The following is an 18,970-nucleotide window of genomic DNA, read 5'->3' on the forward strand; positions in this document are numbered from 1 at the left end:
GACTCTTAACACTTGAAGCGCTTTTGGGTAGAGGCTGTCTTGCCTTGTGCTGTAGCATCACAATTTCTGCTGGCTGCCTCCAGTGTGAATATAAACAAATAATAATAGCAGACAACTCTGCTGGCCTCTCGAACCTTTGTACTACATTCTCAAATAAAACTAGTTTTCCAAAGCTCTTTGTCAGCAAGATAGGCTTATGTGCATGATCCTTCTTTATAATACATGTAAAGATAGTAAAACATGCGTGATTTAGGTACTAAAAATAGGTTACATAAACTGATCAAAATGTCGATATTATTAATAGTTAAAAATTAGTTTTAAAACATTAATGTAGACAGTTTTAATCACAGTAAAGTGTGAAAACAACCAGCTGCTTCTGGTTTTTTACCCTCAAATTTGGGATCAATTGTCAGTGATCCATGCTATGTCCTGGTGCATCACTATCCAGCTGTGGGATTGCCACGTGAAGGGTGTGCAGTTGTCACATGGCAGCTCCCAAACTAAGCTTGTGTAGACTCCTTCAGAGGAATCAGAAAGTCCCAAAGTTTGCATGTGCTGTATGAGCCTGCGCACAAATAGCTGGGAGCTGTTGTGGTTCAGACATGTGTCACCATTTGGGAACAGCTGTGGCATGCAACACAAGACACATAATTCCTGCTGTACACAAACACCTGTAACCTAGAAATAGAAGAGGTTAGACCACCAATTTTCAAAGCTCAAAGCTGCATGATGACAGCACTAATTTGCTACTCTTAAGTCCTAATCTGTTAGTAAAGTGCCCTACAGTATTTCTTATGAATTGCTTATCCTTTTTTAGAGGGCTGGTTAGGCCAGATGTTGTCCTTCCACTAAAAGGAGATTATATCACGAGTGATGCTTCTTTATAGCAGAGCACTGATTTTCTGGAGCAGTAACCTCCCATTCACAGTCTGAAAGAGTATTTGACAGCTGCTCAGATAAATGGAATGGGTTTTTAAAGGCTGTTCTCAAAATCGAACTGCCCTTTGTGTGCGTGCCTAAAATGGATGTTGGTGCCTAATGCTTGGTATCCAAATTAGAGAATTTTTATGTAACAGTGTCAGGGGTGTGTATTTTTGATGTCAGGCTGATCTGGAGAGCCTTCTTTACCGTGTCCTGGATCAAAGTTATGGCTAAAGATGGGTTACTGGGAGAGCTGTGCTGGTTCTACTGATAGCAAAATATTGCTCAAGAGCCTCTTGGGTTCCCCTACTCATACCTGAAGAGAAAAAGAAAAACATCTGACATAGGTGCTGGCTGATATTTAATTCTGCCACATTGCAGGCTTTGCAAAAGAGTACAGCAGAAAATTTTTTTTTAGGGATTTTGTGACTTAAAAGAGTGAGTGTCTGCTCTGGGCATCCTTCTGACCTAAAAGCTTACTAAATACAAATTACAACGAATTTGTTCCTTATATTCGTATGTTCCTGTCACTGTGATATTTATTATGTGGGACTTTATTTAGAAGTATAATAATAGTAATATATTAGTTAGTTGACAAATATTTGATTGTTCCCTTATGGTAACAGACAGCATGGGTAAGGGATAAAAGGCAGAAAACCATGTGAGAAAAATAATGAATACAAAATGAAATAACCAAATTGGAAATCAAATCTTCTGAATAATTAATAAAAGATTTCTTAAGGCATTCTTCTGATAAATTTAATGCCATTTTGACTGCTACAAGACATGCTTTATTTCAGTTCTCTGGTGTTCATTGTTTGAAAATGTGCTCCTGTGTGAGGAAATGAAAACATTTTTGAACAGAAGCAAAATTACCGGTTTCTTGCATAATTGGAACACAACAAATAATTAAACCTCCATTAAATTGAGTACAATATTTTGATGACTAGATAACACCACATTATGTCCTGAAGCTGCTGTATTTCGTTTCTGTGCAATCTGTCTTCCTTTCCATAATATTACAACAGTATGTTCTGTCTCCATAACCTCTGCAATATGCCCTCTCTTTTTCAAATGCTGTCTGGAGATATGATGTCATCAGATCTCATAATTTCATTGCACCCTCTGATTAAATTGGTTTGCAGGTGTTTAAATATTTGTGATATGCTGCATAGCCAGCATTTGCAATATTTGCCTTAATCTCATTTGTGGTTTCTTTTTTTATCATTCCTGTCACCACAAGGTAAGATATTGCAGGCACACAGCCAAAGCTGTGTAAAACATCATTCACTCCTTGACAGCTGGAGTAATTTTTTTTCCAGTGCTTCTTTGTTCAATTGCATTTATTTTGCTGAATGGTGTAAATGAAAATATTTAAACCATTATTCTGCCTTTATATGCTGATTAAAAGAAAAGTGCTACAAATTTGCAACATGGTTTTAACCAGAAGATGGCATGTTGTTTTCCCTCGCTCCTTTTTCTTTCTTACTTATTAACAACTGCCTTTCTCCTTTTTCTGTTGTTTCAGTTAAAGGATCAAGAAAGTTAAGTCTGCCAACAGATCTTAAGACTGATCTTGGTACGGTAGGCGAAAGCCAACAGCTTTAAACTTCCTTACATTCATTGGCAAAACATTCTACCAACTGATTCATGAGATAACACAATAACCTCAGAGGCTTTGTCTGAAAAGGCATTCTAAAACCACCTATTAACCCATACAGTTCTGTTGGCAGCTCTCAGCATTTTGCTTGTTTAATATTCATTTATTTCATGTAGACATATATTGCCAGTCATTACACACTGTGTGTGTAATACTTTATTCTGAAAAAGCTCCAGAAGTTTTTCCAAGCTGGTTGTTGGTGAACTCTGCCTATAATACCCAATGCATGCGCTGGTCTATTTTCTTTATTCGGTGTACGAATTGTGCCACAACAGTGATTAGACAATTGAACATCCATATTTTATGGTGTCTTTGAATGTCTGAGGAGTCAGATTGGAAATCAGTCATTTGTCTCAGTCTTCTCCTTGAGACTTACCTCAGCCAGCTGTTAAATACAGAGTTTGCTGTAATCTTTTTTCTGAATTCTGCTCCAATATTTCAGTGGAAGTGCATAGTGAGAGCACAAATTTCACCTCGAAAAACCTAAAATGAAAATTTTATATCTCAAATAATCTAAAACTGCTTGGAGCAGATCATGCAACACCATATCCATATAAAGGGTATTGCCCGTGGTATTTGGATTGGAATGTGTGGTTCACACAAAAAACTCTTATAATTGTTCTTTAAATATTCTCAGTCTCAAGGAGTTCTTTCTAGTTTTACTCTTGGGAAGTTTCCCTTGTAAGATGACAGAAAAAGCCAAGTAATCATGCCTCATTACTTAGTGTCCTTTTAAAGATAAAAATTAAAGTTGGATCATGTCCTTGGATAAGACAGCTGAACTTCATTTCTGTCACTGGGAATCGTGTGCACCTATTAACCAAAGTAGCATTTGTTCCACAAGGCAAAAGTCAGGTGTATAAATATGTCTTTCATAATCTAAATGACTGAGGAACCTGGAAAACTGTCAATTGCTCCTGGTAAAGATTAGGTAAATAAAAATGGGAAAATAATTGGAAAATTTAATCCAAGTTGTGCAGGTTTCAGAGTGCAAAGTGATTAAGTTGAAATAAATTTGAGAAAGTAGGAATAGAGGAATACACCTAAACAAAATTTGGAGTGGAAAATCATAACGTTCCTAATACTCCAAAAAGGTGAAAGAAGTGGGCAGCTATAGACCTGTAAAATCAATATTTATCACTAAAGTAATGGGCAGCTATTAAGAGGGAAGGTGAATACTTAGAGTATCAAAATAGCCATAGGATAGGATTTAAGACTAAGCCATATTCTACAGAACAAACTTCTTTTTGTTAGTATTATTAAAAATACATTGTCTTGAAGGACACATAGCATCAAATAACTTTAAATCCTGAAGCATAAGACAAGCAAAAGGTAAACTTAATGGTCAAAACCCGGATTTAGAGGATTTTGAAAAAGAAGTATACCATTGTAATTAGAATTGGTTAGTGCTTTATTGTTTGATATAAAATGTTGCGTATCAAAGAAAAAGCTACCTTATCATCAGCTTTCCTGTAATCATGTTACAGTTGTAAGGTTTGCCTAGAATATATTGACAAATTGCAGGCAGATTTATATTTTTAAAACCCCAAACAAATACAAAATTTAAAAAAAAAAAAAATCCCAAGAAAACCCCAAGGACTGAGGAGCAGGGTAAAAAGCTCTAGAAGTTAAACAGAATCAACCTGAAAGGGTAGGAAGCATGATGATCCATTTTAAATATATGACATATGTAAGGAACTTTGAAGATTAATGGAATGCATAATCCTGCCGGTAGTTTTGATTTCAGAGTAGTCATGTTTCTACCATTCCTTTATTTGCTTATATTCATTATATTTTAATAGTACAGAACAAGCTAAGTATGAACTAAAATAAGCCTAAGAAGGTCTAGTTCAACATCTTGCAGGAACTAGTGGAATGCCATTGATTCCAAAAGCTTTGTAAGCACTGAAAGGTGTGATCAAATTGTCACTAAAGCATCCTGTTTGTTGTTAGTTCCACAGCAATCAGGTATCCTGTGCTCAGATTACCCAGAAGCTAAGGATGAAGCACGTGGAAGCAGCATTCAGTGTCTAAACTGGCACATACTCATGGAGAATCAACAGCAGAGAGAGGTTTAGAAAAGGAAAAGGAACAGAAAAACCCCCAGACTTTCAACTCTCAGTCATGACTGTTTTAGAAGGGCGAGATATTCCTGTTAATTATTCTAGCCATTAAAAGTGTGTTGAATTATAAATTGCTTAGTTTACAACAGGCTGGGAAGAGCCTCTCTTTCCCAGTATAAGGAGCTACATTTAAATGAGAGTTCCTGGAAGAGATGACCACATTTCAGTTACTTCTGCTCCAAAATGTCCTGGCCGCACCGTCGGAGCTCTTGGAGATTATTTATCCACTGTTCAGCCGTTGCCTGAGATTGTCCCCATAGTCTGAATATTCAAGGGCTAACAGTAGTTTTTGGCCCACACTTCTTGTAAAGATATTCAGGTCACCACTTTGAAATGATAAAATGTTGTCCATGCATTCCATTGGTTCTGGCTCGGAGCTTTTTAGAGAGTGCTGATAGATCGCCCACTCTCAGCAGCAACTGCAGCTAATTGGGGCATACATTAGCATTTGGCAGCTTACAGTTCTGCTCCCTTCTTATGATCTGCCTCCTGGAATGTCCTTGCTTTCACTTTGCTTTGAATTGTAAATAGTAGAGGTTAAGTAGAAGTTAAATCTATTTCAGGTGGAGGTGTTGCCAGTACTGGAAATTGCTTGGGGAGTAGTTTGCTATCTTTTAGGGGAATAATGTGTTATCTGATGACTCAAGATGTTCTTGTTAAACCTCAGCAGGATTTTCATGACCTAAAGGTACTTTGGGACTCCACTTTGACCTTTTATATGACTGATGAAGTTGATCTCAGCTTCTTTTTATTTTGATGTGGTGATTATTATCTCTCCGTGCTGAAGCACTTGTCACCTGTGGATGTTGTATCTCCACACAGAAATGAGTGATGTGGCACATGAAGGGATACACTGAAACTTCTTGATAGTTTTAGCTACTGTAGGTCACAGCAACCCAATGTTTATTTGAGCTGACCAGAAGGAAGACATGCCAATGCTGCTGCATAGACTGTACAGCTTCTCTATTACCCTCCAGAGGCACCTCTGAATGATAGTATCTTTATTTTTAAACCTAATAATGTTTCCAAAAGTCTTCTGAACAGATAATCTTCATTTCCTTGCTTGTGTTTCACAGAAATAAGTTATGGGGACAATCCTAATTTAATTTAATCAAGTGGAGAGTCTGAGATATATCGAGATACATAGAACTGCTTTGGTACAAGAGCTTTCTAACTTTGCTTCACCAGCCACTTCAAGCATCACCTTGTACTTCTCTTTTAGAAAATATTTCTGCTCATTTCACTAAAAGCTTTTAAAGGTTCCAGCTGATCACAGGGAGCCAGACAGAAGCCATAGCTAAAGGTGGGGGAGGGTCAGAAACTGCTGACTTTTCTAGAATTACTATGAACAGATGGTTTGACTGTAAGGAATTATGCCATCACCTAGACTTTATTAATGAAAGAACAAAAGGAAATGCAAATATAAATAGATATCTTCTTTTTTTTTCCTTCCTGCTAAGCTGTGTTCATAAAAATTTTAATGTATTTTTCTATGCTTTCTTCAGATACTTATAAGCAGTGACTGAGTTCTTTGCCAAGTGAAGTTAATGTCTTCCACCTTATACAGTAGTGAAAGTCTAGAGAAATTGCCAGATAAGCTCATTTTTTCAGGGGTTTGAGAAACATATTCTAATGCAGAGGCACAAAAACTTTAATTCTGAAAGCTGGGTTCATAAAACATAATTGTAAGGATCAGATTAAGGACCTGGGGGTTATGGGTTTGTACTTTATTTTGTCCATTTTGGCTGAGGTTTGTTGAATGTGTTTGATTAATGCATGTGGTAATAGAATTACAATATGAAAATATCCACTATTTGTATTTCATGGACAGGGAAGCATCATTACCTGGATGCTCCCAAGCCTATAAGACCGTGCCTGAATAAATGAAGCCTCATTTCCATTTTAAGAATGAACAGTGGGGTTATAGCAATTCTCGCTTTAATTTTTCAAAGTATTTACAGCAGACATTAGGCGCTCATACAATTTTGAAGCTTTTCATCTGTTTTTGCTTACTACTGCATTGGACAAACTGGTAGATTTTAGGTGGAGCATTCTGTATTGATTTATCTGGATCTGTAGTTCTGTTTACAAAGCTAAAGAACAATTCAGAAATTTTGAAACTAAATGAGTTGCTTTCCTCTTTGGTATGACTTTGTAGAAAAGGCAGTCCAGACATCGAGCTGTACCAATGATTTCCTTTAAATACTTGGCAATATATATTGAAAATTATTTGTATTTTTGCATGATAAGGATTTTAGGGACTGTCCAGTGTGTGTCTCCTTCCAGAAGGGTAGAGGAATTTTTCTGCCCCCTTCTCAGTCTGAAAGTACCATCTGAGTAGAGGAAACATCTGAATTCTGCCTCTAGGTAGAATCACAGCATAATCAAGGTTGGAGGGGACCTCTAGACCCCCCCCAGGTCTAGATTGTCTAGACCTCCATCCTGCTCAAAGCAGGTCAGACTACCCCAGGTAGGTCAGGACAGTGTCCAGTCAAGAATCACAGCACTTGATCTGTAGTCTGGCAAATGCCAAATACAGGGGAAGGATTTCACCCCTCAAGTGGCTGGTTCTGCTCTTGCTGAGTTGGTGGAAGGTGAACTTTGCCTTTTCTCCTTCAAGATTGATCACTATGAAGGTGCAAAACATTGTGAGGTGGACTAAAGTATTTTACTTCTACAAAAATGGTTTTAAGCTCTTTCAGCTATTTCACATCTTGAGCCTTGGATTTTGATATTCTGCATTGAGGACCCTACTAGACAAGTCTGTTAGTCTTCTGAAGGCCAGGTGTATGACAGCACCAGTTCCTTCCTTTCCTAAGTAGGAGAATGTTTATAGTCAAACATTTTTGAAAGAGATCCTATATAGCTAATGGATATATTAGCACTTCTACCAGTCCAGACTACCAGAATTTTTAAAAAGCAACAGGATGATTCAGTTATTACAGCAGAATACACATGTGCTCTGTGGTTCTATTTCACAGCAGAAAGGGGCTGTGTTATAATTTCTAATGCTTCCAGGTGAGGAAAAAAAAATACAACAAACTGATCTACTTGGGAATTTTACAAGCAAGTAGTTAAAAGGAAAGGTAAGTGCCTTAAACCATACAAAAAATACCCTAACTAAAATGATTGTAAGTAATACAGTTAAATTTCATCACAAAGGAAAGGCAATGAAATTTGGCACATGGAAAAACAAAACAAGTGGTAAAGATCATCGTACATTTAGGAGCTGGTAATAACAAAATGATACACAACTGCTAGGCTCCGTTGTGACAGGTACTCACTGCTCCCAAGTTCTTTGGTTTTATATAGAAGAGTTCCTTACTGAGGACTTCAAAGGTAAGTCATTTTCCACTCCTTTCAGCACTGCGAACACATACAGGGTGTTCTTCCATGCTGCGGTCTCTGCTCACCTCTCAGGTTGTAACATTTTTCATTTTCAAACCCAGAGAATGAATGCCAGTTTTTTCCATGGTGAAAATGCAGGTGCAATGCTACACTTAAGGAGTGCTCAGGACAAGTTGTTGATATCCAGGTGATCCTGTGATCCGTCCACTCTGCTTGCATGTTCCAGTGTTGTCTTCTGTGCACCTCAGGATTTATCACGTTTCATGCTTGCGTTCCAGAATTCTGTCAGGTTTTCTGTCTTATGTTTTCCTGTTTATTGCACAAGGCATAGCAACCATTTATGTCAGAGTATTCTGTGGAGGCACACTGAGTGCTGTGTACTTTTTGAGACAGTCCCGTAGTGTGGTGTTATATGATCACTAGAAATTTAGCAGATGAATCTGAGGAGCAGAGTTAGATCCAAATAGTCCGACATTTTCCCACTATTCTGCGAGAGCAAAGCTAGATTTGTTTTTAGGTTTGCACTGCCCAGGTTTCAGCTTTTCAGATATGATAACTGTGGGGGTGATGTTATGATATACAATAATGTATTCTCCGTGTTTTTCATTTGGAGAGCATTTATTTTGTATTTTCATTTCATTTTTTTTCCTAATTTCGGGCAAAAATAGTAGTTTAAAAGAGAATCTGTCAGTGATCTGACAATGCACTTGGTCTTTTCAGCCACTCCACAGTATTTTGTTTCTCTGACAAATGCATCTGTTCATCCTGCTTTCAAAAAACATGGTGATTTTAGAACCAAGTGTATGATAGGATTTTGTTGCCATAGGCAGAATACCATTATATTACACAGTTAGTAGGCAGTATGTTACAATGACAGCATATTACAGTGTTAGAGTGGACCTAGATATTCTACCAGCATGTCACTAAGGCAACTCTTCCTTCCTCTTCAAACTGATGAAGACACGATATTAAATGTACATTATTTTGGCAGTACATCTGTATTAACCTCTTCTGCCAGGACTTTCACCTTCTTTCCTGTCTGGCTGACAGAAGTGCACTAAGGGAAATTTATGTTTCTGACTTTTTAAGGAAGTTTCTTTTTAATAAATTCCTTAAAATTCTTCAATTTAGTTGTATCTGTCTGTGTTCTCACTAATGAATATTTACATTATTACACTAATTTTATTTACAAGCAAACCGGAGACTGTTCTTGGGGCCATTTGTACAGTTTTGAGATTGCATTCTTTTCTTAATTCAAATGTGCATCTCTCTGCTGTGTAAAAATAAAGGCTAGTCACCACTGTAATCATTACTCAAAATCTAATTTATTGGTAATACACAAAAATCCATCAGTGGAAACATATGGATTTTTCTTCACTTTAACAGTAAAGATTGAATTCTTCAACAGTTGTTGAGAAGATTCTCTCAGACTTATTTTTCAGGTTCTTTCTGCTCCATATTAAAGCATTTCTCTGGTTCTTTCCCAGTTCTCATCTTCTCTTTTATTGATTACTTCCTTACAACTTAAGATGATATTATAATGCTTTTAATTATGGATATTTATATTCCTTTGTCTCAGCCTCTCTCTAATCATTAGTAGGAAGGTTTTGAGCTAGTTTTTCTGTTTGAATTTATCCCTTTGTTAGAACTGAAAGGATTGGTTGATCATATTCTTTCCTGATTTTTTGTGTCAAGTGTAAAAAATTGCTAGGCACTAACTGCAAATGAGTGCGTCTTTCTTACTGACATTTTCATTACATTTGGATTTAACAAGTGTTCATCTTTTTACTGGTAAATTGTTGGTCTCTTTGGCTTTTTTGCAGAGGTCACCAAGTTGTTTAAAAGTTCTGTGTTTTTAATCAGGCAGGTTGTGTAGGATATACATGTTACTGTGTGTAAACTAAAATCAGCATGTATATATGGAATATTCTCCCTGTGCAACGTGCCTCAAAGAAATTTGGCTTAATTTGAGGCTGCCCTGTGGGCTTGCTGCTGTCACGTTGTACATCACAGCTCTCAGTAGTTTCATCAGGTTCACAGTAACTGATGTTACTTCTTCAGCTCCTCTTGATCTCATCACCCCTCTGGTATTTTGTGTGACACTCTTGCCTTACATCCAGCACAGTTCTCTTTGCTTTTTAAAGCAGTTTGTGGGGTGCACAGGGCACTGAATGCTGCTGGTGTTTGGTAATGGGGACAGATAAAGTATTTTTAATTCATATGGGTAAGCATTTTTAATTCCATGGGCCTAGACAAAGGCAAACAACCACAAACTGCACTGTAGAAGCAGCACATGGAGAACATTACAGAATTTTATGTCATTAACTTTCAGGTATTTTAATACAATGATTTACTGCTGCTTTATTAAACCAATACAGTTAAGTTAGTTTTGAATGGACTAAAGGGGTAATTGCCTATGATTACTTCCAATGGCTTGCATGAGCCCTAAATTTTTAAATTAATGATCAGAATATCTACAAACTGAGCCCTGGCCATTTGGTTCACTACCCACAGGGAGTAGACAAGGCTGCTCCCCTGGCATGGTGGGATGGCTCTTACAGTTTGGAGACTGCTCCAAGGATAAACTCCACTAAACCCTGATGCCCAAATATATTGCATTAGTGTGGGACTGGCTGAAGGGATCCAGGAGCACTGGAGAGGATAATTCTAATTCCCTTCGCCTCATGGGCAGCAGCATCCATGAGAAGGGGTAGGAGGTGATGGCAAATGCAGTGGTAGGAAAGAGAAGGGGTGTGTTTTGTGCAGTTCTCTTCAGCAACAACTTTTCTTTGCCTCCTCCAGAAGAAAAGAGAGTGAGGCACTGTTGCACTATTGTGTCAATAGCACAAAGCAATCTGTGCATTGCTGCTTAAGTACAACATTAATGTCCTTGATATCCATTAATGCTCCATATCAATTAATATTTCCAAGCTGAGAAGAGCCCCAGTGACCATGTGACAGAAGCAGTATTCCAGCAAGGACAAAAGTTAAAATGTTGCTTTTCCTTACGAATCAAACAAAGCTGGAAAAAAAGCCTTGTTTTTACAAGCCTCCTGTACGTGTTCTTTGGAGTGGTAGAGAGACATCTGTCATGGCAAAGGAGAATCAGGTGACTCAGAGGGGTAGTAAATCATTGCAGCTGTTTCTGAAAGGCTGAGAGCTTGAACATTCTCATTCTCCCTTAGAAGGTACACTGTAGAAAAGTAGTACTTCTGTTTTTCTTGTCATTTTTCTTGCACACTTCATCTTTTCTCAGACAATGCATTAAGGAACCCTTTCTTTAATAGTACATAACCTTTCTCTAGAATAGTTTTGTATCACAGTGCTTATAGCATTAAAAAATATGAGAAGTTAATTTTTAAATACACACATAGAATTTTCTCATGGATTTGAGTGGTCTTTATCTACTGGATTCTTTTCAGTTTCTCCACAAAAAAAATTGCAGTCCTGTTTCCTATCATCTTACTTTTTGTACAATGCCTGTGTTTTTACTAAGGCTTGAAGACCTGTATTTCTTCTTGTATACATTTTAAAAAGTTACATCTAATCAGAGGAACAGAACAGTGTTAAAATGCAAACAAGTTTGTAGCTGATCAATAAAATCCCTCTTCTGCTCATTGTTATAGCACCCACTAATATTTCACCAGCTTCAGTACATGAAGGGATATCTCTACATCTTTCATCTAGGATGAAGCCTGATTCTTTTTCTTCCCAGGAACTGGCTTTGCTTATTCAGAAAAGCATTGTCAAAACAGCTAAAGGGATGTAGGTGCCCAGATCCTAAGGACGATTTTGTGGGGGCCTTTGAAGGTAAATGAGACAAGTCAGCATACTTAGAGAAACACAGCAGCATTTCTCTCAAACTGTGGCATAGTGAACAGGGGTTTGGATGTGTTGTGGCCATTCTGTACCATGCTCAGGGGAGAGGACTCACAAATGTTATTGATGTTTCTATAGAATATGATTTTTTTTTCACTCTGTTATGTTCCTCACCACTTCCTAGGATTCCCCCTGGAGATAATTAGGTATCATGCTGAAACTCCTAACCACAAACTGAATTTTGAAGAAAGGAAGCAGCTGGATGAGGATGTGTCTCTTGCTGAGGTTTAACAGTCAGCCTGTGTCCTTGAACAAAACCCCCGATCTCAAAGGACTTTCTGCTGAAATATACAAACAGTTCCAGGAAATTTTGGAAAATTTCCTAACTAAAAATGGAATGAGTCATCCACATCAGTTTTATATCTGCTGTTAGCTCAGTTAATAGCCATGCGTTAAGGAAAAATGACAAGAAGCGTGGAAGTTGTGTCTCCTACAGAGCTATTTTGTTACACAGTACAGATACTAAATTGCTTTCTAATCTATAATTCTGAAGGTTTTTTTCCACTTTTGTTCATTAAGAGTGAATATTTTCACATGGAAAGGACATGACTTGCACATTCAAAGACTACATGTACCACACTATATTGGTCAGTATGGATATATAGTCACTATTCTGTATTCAGTATAGGACTGGAATATTGAGTGTATATGGAGTGTATATTGAGTGCTTTTCATAATGTACACTGGTGCTGTCATGGCATGGTAACCAAGAAATAAATTTATCTTGGTACAGGGCCATTTATCTTGTCCTTGGATACAATACAAATCAAAGAGAGTTGACTGAATATGATCCTTAAATAGAGACTCTTAAAGACTAAGATAATTCTCAGATATAAATAACCCAACATTTATAATAAGGGCAGAAACCTCATGATTGTGGGAATTAACCCCAAATTAAGCAGAAACCCCTACCTATGGTGTTGAGCTTCTACAGTTTTGAATAAAATACTCAGTCTGCTTGCATGAATCTGAACTTTTGTTTTGCTAATTACCTGCTCTTTTCTTAAAATAACCTGCTGACCAAAAATAATTCAGTTATACCTGGGTGTGTATCCTTTCACATGTTGAAGAGGAGATTGTGTTCAGTAATTCTCCTCATCTTGTCTTGCCAGGCATGAGAGGAAGAAAAATATCACATGAATATTTTGCGGTCCAGTCCAATTCTGAGCTCTGATCCAGGCCCTGATCAGTGGTTGTTGTGGTTTAAAGACCTGTTGACAAAGAATAGAGGAATGTAGTAAGAGTTCGAAACAGGCATGTTTTGTTTCCCACCCCATGAGGCAGCAACATCCACTGTGCTGATTGACCATGGCCTCATTTCTATGGAGCTGTAGCACACAAATCAATTGTTCGGCAGTTTCCTTAGAAGTAAAATAAATCTATGATCTATGAAGAATAAAATACTTAGCAATATTATGGCTATTTTTGTGATTATCTCAAATAGTGGCCTGTTTCATGCAGCTTTGAGTCAGGCAGGGAAGATGTCTAGCTCTGAATTCTACCCTGTAGTAAATTATACTTGTAGCTCTTACGAGAGCAAAAAGGAAAGAAAACATTCAAATTGACTTGGCATCTCTTAGGAGACACAACAGTGGGGTGTCAGTGTTACCTGCAGTACCTTGGTAAATGCCTGTGTGCACAGGTCAGCAAAATGCTGTGGGATCTGCAGCTCTAAGAACATGTGCCAGTTCTGTGGCCCTTGGGTTTTTTCAAACCATACCTCAAAGATATGGTGAGTTTTTTACATACACATGATGGGTTGGTAAAACAAATCAGTAGTTGTTCACAGAAGATTTGATTTTACCCATTCTCAAGTATCAGAACATATATCTCTCCTCCATTCTGAATCTTGGGAGCTGACACTTTACCTAGCATTTGTTGCATTCACTTTCCAGATCATGTGAATGGTCACTGTACAAGCCCAACATCCCAGAGCTGCAGTTCAGGCAAACGCCTTTCCAGTGCGGATGTGTCGCGAGCAAACCGCCGAGGGCCCGGCAGGCCCCCCTTCAGGAAAGCCCAGTCTGCAGCCTGCATGGAGATTTCTCTCCCAGTCACCACAGAAGGTGGGTGGCAATGACTCTTTTGCCAGGTATTTGTGAATTTCTCACCCGGTGTGAAAGGGAATAAGTTCAGCAGGATCCTTGTCTCAGTTGTTGCCTTGAGCTAGCTAACACTTGAAACTGTGATAGGCAATCAGCAACACCGTGACCCTAATCCTCTTCTTGTGGGGAGTGTTTGTGTCCTAACCTGCCCACCTGCAGGGGTGTCTGCATCACAATTACACCTGGAACCAGTACTCCCTAATTTCCACACGTGTTAATAAAGGCAGAGCAAGGGGAATTATATCACTCAGATTGTCTACCTTGGTGTTTTAAAATGCAAATTGTTTCAAATACCTTTGTCATTCATGGCACATGGCTAGAAGATTTGATTTTTTTTATTTTTATGGTAACAAAAAATAGGAAATTTTTCCTCCACATTAATGACTGACGGTGAGCATAACATAACCCTTTTGGATAGCTCTCTTTATGTGCCACACAAACATGGTAAGTAACACTGTCCTATAACAGCTCCTGATGGAAAATACACCACTGCCACAGTAGTTTCTATTGCTGAGCGCTTTTCTTCATCCTATGTAGTACCAAACTCTTCTATTCTTGCATGCAGATACCCTGCAATATCAGCACCACTTGTACCTGCCAAGGCCACAGTATTACCTAACCCTTTTATGCTTTTTTTCTTCTTCCCTCCCATCCTCCTAGGGTAAATAAAGTCACTGGCAGGCAGAACTCACAGCCCCCTAAGGGCCCACTGACTCTTGTGTACAAAACATTTAGTAATACAGTGATACTTTCAATGGCATGATGTGGCTTGCTGCATCCCTGTGTCATGAAAGATTCACTTTATGGTGTTCATGGCTGTTTATAATGCCTGTCTAGTTTAATATAAAAGTGTATCTCTTTCAGAGATAATCATCCAACTTCCTTTCAGGCTTGAGAAGTAAATTGAATTAACTGACTTTTTAAAATCCTATTTAAAAGTATCACTTAAATAATATTAAAACTTTCAGTAAAGTCAGTGAAACGATTGTTGCAAGAGTGAGCCAGACAATCTCCAGAGTGATTTATACCCGCATGTAATGTGGTGGAGCATGGTTGGAGTTTGTCCTTGGGTGTCTGGATTTGTGTATAAGTCACCTTTCAGCAGGTCTGTTGACTAAAATAATTTTCTGATTATCTGTAGTCTCTCAGTAAAGCAAAGCCTTCTGTCCAGCTTGTCTAAACAGTTTTTCAGTTGGCAGTATTAGATTTTTGAGTTCTAGCTCTACTGCTTGATCTGCCTGGAATGACTGACATTCCACTGTTCTTCATGTATCTTGAGTTTCTAGACACGCTGTTTTGTCAAGTGGTTTGATGTGTTTCTAAAGGCTTTTCTGCTAAATAATATGGTGGAAGGTGGTATGATGCTTGAAAGATTCTTAGTCTGGGTGAGGGAAAAAGTAGAAAAGAAGTTAAAAGGTTTGAGAAAGAATATGCTGAGAATAAAAACTCTCTCTCTAATGTGAAAGTGGCTTTGATCAAAACCTTCTGGCTGAGCTGTTCCAAAATAAAATGAAAAAAAAATCCCCTCTTTGCTAAGAATTTATTGGCTACTTAGGAGCATATGCTGCAACAAACAATAGATGTATTCCCAAGAAATTATTTCCTTTATTTTTATATTCTTATGAGGTGAGTCAAGATACGTATTTTATGTCCTTTCTAGAAAAGTAGCATTTCAGGTTAGAATTTGGTAGACTTTCATTATTCTACCAGAGTAGAATTTTGATTAGAATTTGCTATCTCAGAAGGACTTCTTAGGCATTAAAAAAAAAAAAAAAAGCCTTTGTGTGGGGGTAAATGGTTCTTACCTTTTTTAAACCTGTCTCCAAGGCACTGATAATACTTGGAGATTTTTTTTTTAATAATGCTTCCAGTTCCTGCTCTTTACAACCTCTTCTATACAATTTGATTTAAAAGATAATACATTTTGGTAAGTAATCATAAGATGTATATTAGAATAATGAATGAATCTTCTTCCCTTGCATTGGATTTCAAACTCTGCTTACTCAAACCTGACCTCCTGGTATAATAGGAACTGTATTTCCAGCATTTTCATCAAGTCTATTTTATACAAACTTTCACACAATACATTCTTCTGACTTTGTTCCAGTGAGCTGATTGTCAAGATTTTGCTGACTCTTACCTCTTTACCTCTGCAGAAGGATTCCTGATATAGACAAACATTTTTGAAGAATGTCTTTGCAATGATGAATCATAGGAAGGAAATGGGGGGTGGGGAGGGAAGGGCAGAGTAGTTGTCTTGTTGTCTACAGGTTGAAATATTGCAAACTGCTCAGATTCATAGAGTGCTGATGTTTCTCCCACATTCATAGCAGAATAATTCAAAAGCCAAGTACCAGTAGCAGAGGAGTGGTACCTCATTACTGTTACTGCCTAAACCTATGGTTTTTTCCCAGTCTCCTCATCATCCTCTTTTATGCTTTTTGAAATGTTGCATGTTGTCTCAGTATCTTCTGCTTTCATAAATGGACTACTCTTATGGCTGTAGTAAAAAATTCTGTAGTTCCTATAGTGTTCTATATCTTATTTTTAGCAAAAAATTAGAACCTTGCAAATTCTCAATACCATATCATTATTTATAAGAAAGAGATTTTTTTTATGTGAAACACTGGAACAGGTTACCCACAGAGGTGATGGATGCCCCATCCCTGGAAACATTCCAGGTCAGATTGGACAGGGCTCTGAGCAACCTGACCTAGTGGAAGCTGTCCCTGTTTGTTGCAGGTGGGTTGGAACCAAATGACCTGTAAAGGTTCCTTCCAGCCCAAACTACTCTGTGATTCCATGATCACTCATTCTAAACAATCTTCTTTTCACATACTTTTGATTAAGCAGTATATTTCTTGAGATAATGTAAGAATTTATGGGCATTGTAAACAAACCCACAAATACAGAAAATTCCATTGCAGAGCTTCTAAAGTCTAAACTTCAAGTCCCGTTTGAAAAGAAGTTTTTGAGATTTCAGGAGTTAGTGATTATATTTCTTTGATAAGGCTTCCTTGCACAGAGTAGAAACTACATTTTTTTATTATCAAGTTAACCTTGTGCTCTTAAACAGTAATAAAAAATACACATGAACGCAAATTATTCTTAGCCAATAAAATCCTTACAGAGATTCTGACCCATGATAACATTCTGTAGAATGGGAATGTGTTTTGTCTCCAAACTTAGTGGATTTCTTTGAGGGCTGTAGCCATTTGTACTGCTCATGTTTTAGTGTGTTCCAGCTCGAGGTTCTGACTAGCACCCAATTTTTTCTGCAGGTCTTCACAGAAACACTGAAATAGGGATTAATTTTTTTGTTTAGCTTCCTGGGGAAAATGTGTGGCTCGACTGGTTTGCCTTCTGTACTGTGGCACAGACCCAAAATAGTCCATCTCAGCCTAAGAGCTAACATCATAGTTTTTAAACCTGCAGATATCCCAACCTGATCAAGAATTGCAGTGTAGATTAATAGATCCCAAACGTCTGCTTCTTTTCTGCACAGGAAAATAAAATATGTATTGTGTTTGAATTTTTAATTGCAATTTTAGATTAAAGAAAACCCTGAATTAAAGAAAACAGTGGCATTAAAGAACAAAAATAAAATTGCTGTGGGAGGGAGCTCAGTGTGGTTGTACTTGTGTAGCTGGTGGGTACGTGGATGTGTGCACAGATGCACGTGCTGGCACACATTTCTCCTTGCTTTGTGTGTTATGAGAAGTCTTTCAGATTTAAGACTTCTTGGTTTTTGGTTGTTCTTTTTTTTTTTTTTCAAACACTGCTTTTTTAAGCTATTTTGCATTCTCCAAAGGTTTCTCTCTAGCTTGTGCTGGCTGAAGTTGTCTTTTTTTCCTCCTTGTCTGCATCCATACAGAAATCTGGGCATTCTGCATACCTATGTCCACCTGTGGTTCCATCATACATTGTGGGAAGAAAATACAGAGTAGAGTTTTTCCTTTGAAGTGTTGTGTTTGGAAATTCATTTACTCCCAGCAGCAGTGATATAAAACTGTCTTCCTTTTTTTACTATTTTTGTTCCCCAGCCTAATCACCTTGTTCTAGAAAGGTCATTTGCATACTGGTGTTACAGAATTGCCTCTAAACAGGGAATCCTAGCAAGGTTTTGCTGTGCATTGTGATTTTCTAGGAATGCTAAGAACAAAGGCTTGGTATTTGCTTTAGCTTTCCTTTAAAACAATTCCGTTTCAGCACTTAGGTTTTGGATTAACTCTTTTGATTATAGGTAGTTAAAATTTGGTACAGAGCACTTGAATTGAAATGTCACTACGAGCTGGCAAAATGAACCACTCAAGTCATTATTATTTTTAATAACCTTATCAAAATTCTATGGCAAGTACAGCACCATTTCCATTTTAACTGGTCCAGTATACTTGTATACATGAAGTTTTTCTTTTGTGTCTGTATATGCATAGGATGACTACAGTTATTCAGGGATAAGTTGTTCTCTCATCTGCACGACTTTGTCCAGTTTGTTTTGGAAAATAGACAATATTTGATACATACTATATAATTTAAACTTTCTTTATTCATCAATAGTATTTGTGAAAATTACCATTAAAAAAAAAAAAAAGCTATTTAGGTAACCTGAGGGAAACTTCCAGGCAAGTCCAGTGTGCTGTAGCTGGTGTCTTCAAACATGATACTGAGTCGTTATCTTAGAAAAAAGGCCACTGCCTGAGGAAGCAGACTCACCTGGTGTCATGCTGAGCATTGCAATGTTTGCTGTGTAGTTTATATAAAATCTATATCATTCTTCTCCTGTCAGTTATGGCTGTGCTGTGAAGCCATCTCCGGCAGTGCTGTATCCATAACACGTTGGAATTTCTTCCACTGGATGAGTAAATGTGGCCATGAGGTTTCATTCCCGTGTGGCAAGGTGGGGGTAGAAGAGGGAGGTTTCTGTTTTTATCACT

The 18,970-nt window shown here is 37.7% G+C and overlaps 1 protein-coding gene across 5 annotated transcripts in view; it reads left to right on the forward strand.

Annotated features, from left to right (window-relative positions):
• Positions 1-18,970, forward strand: part of STXBP5L (syntaxin binding protein 5L) — a 184,445-nt gene that overhangs the window by 147,906 nt on the left and 17,569 nt on the right. For 2 of the 5 annotated variants that reach the window (XM_066175316.1, XM_066175317.1), the window contains one exon: positions 13,827-13,997. The exons of 2 other annotated variants lie outside the window; for them this stretch is intronic. In XM_066175316.1, the coding sequence (XP_066031413.1) occupies positions 13,827-13,997 (171 nt within the window). Of the gene's footprint in view, positions 1-2,449; positions 2,501-13,826; positions 13,998-18,970 lie in introns of all 5 variants that reach the window. One more of the 5 variants, XM_066175315.1, reaches the window with a different exon arrangement.

This window comes from Chamaea fasciata, unplaced genomic scaffold (assembly GCF_029207755.1).
Source record: "Chamaea fasciata isolate MVZ Bird 193981 ecotype frontalis unplaced genomic scaffold, bChaFas1.0.hap1 SCAF_2, whole genome shotgun sequence".
Taxonomy (NCBI): Eukaryota; Metazoa; Chordata; class Aves; order Passeriformes; family Sylviidae; genus Chamaea; species Chamaea fasciata.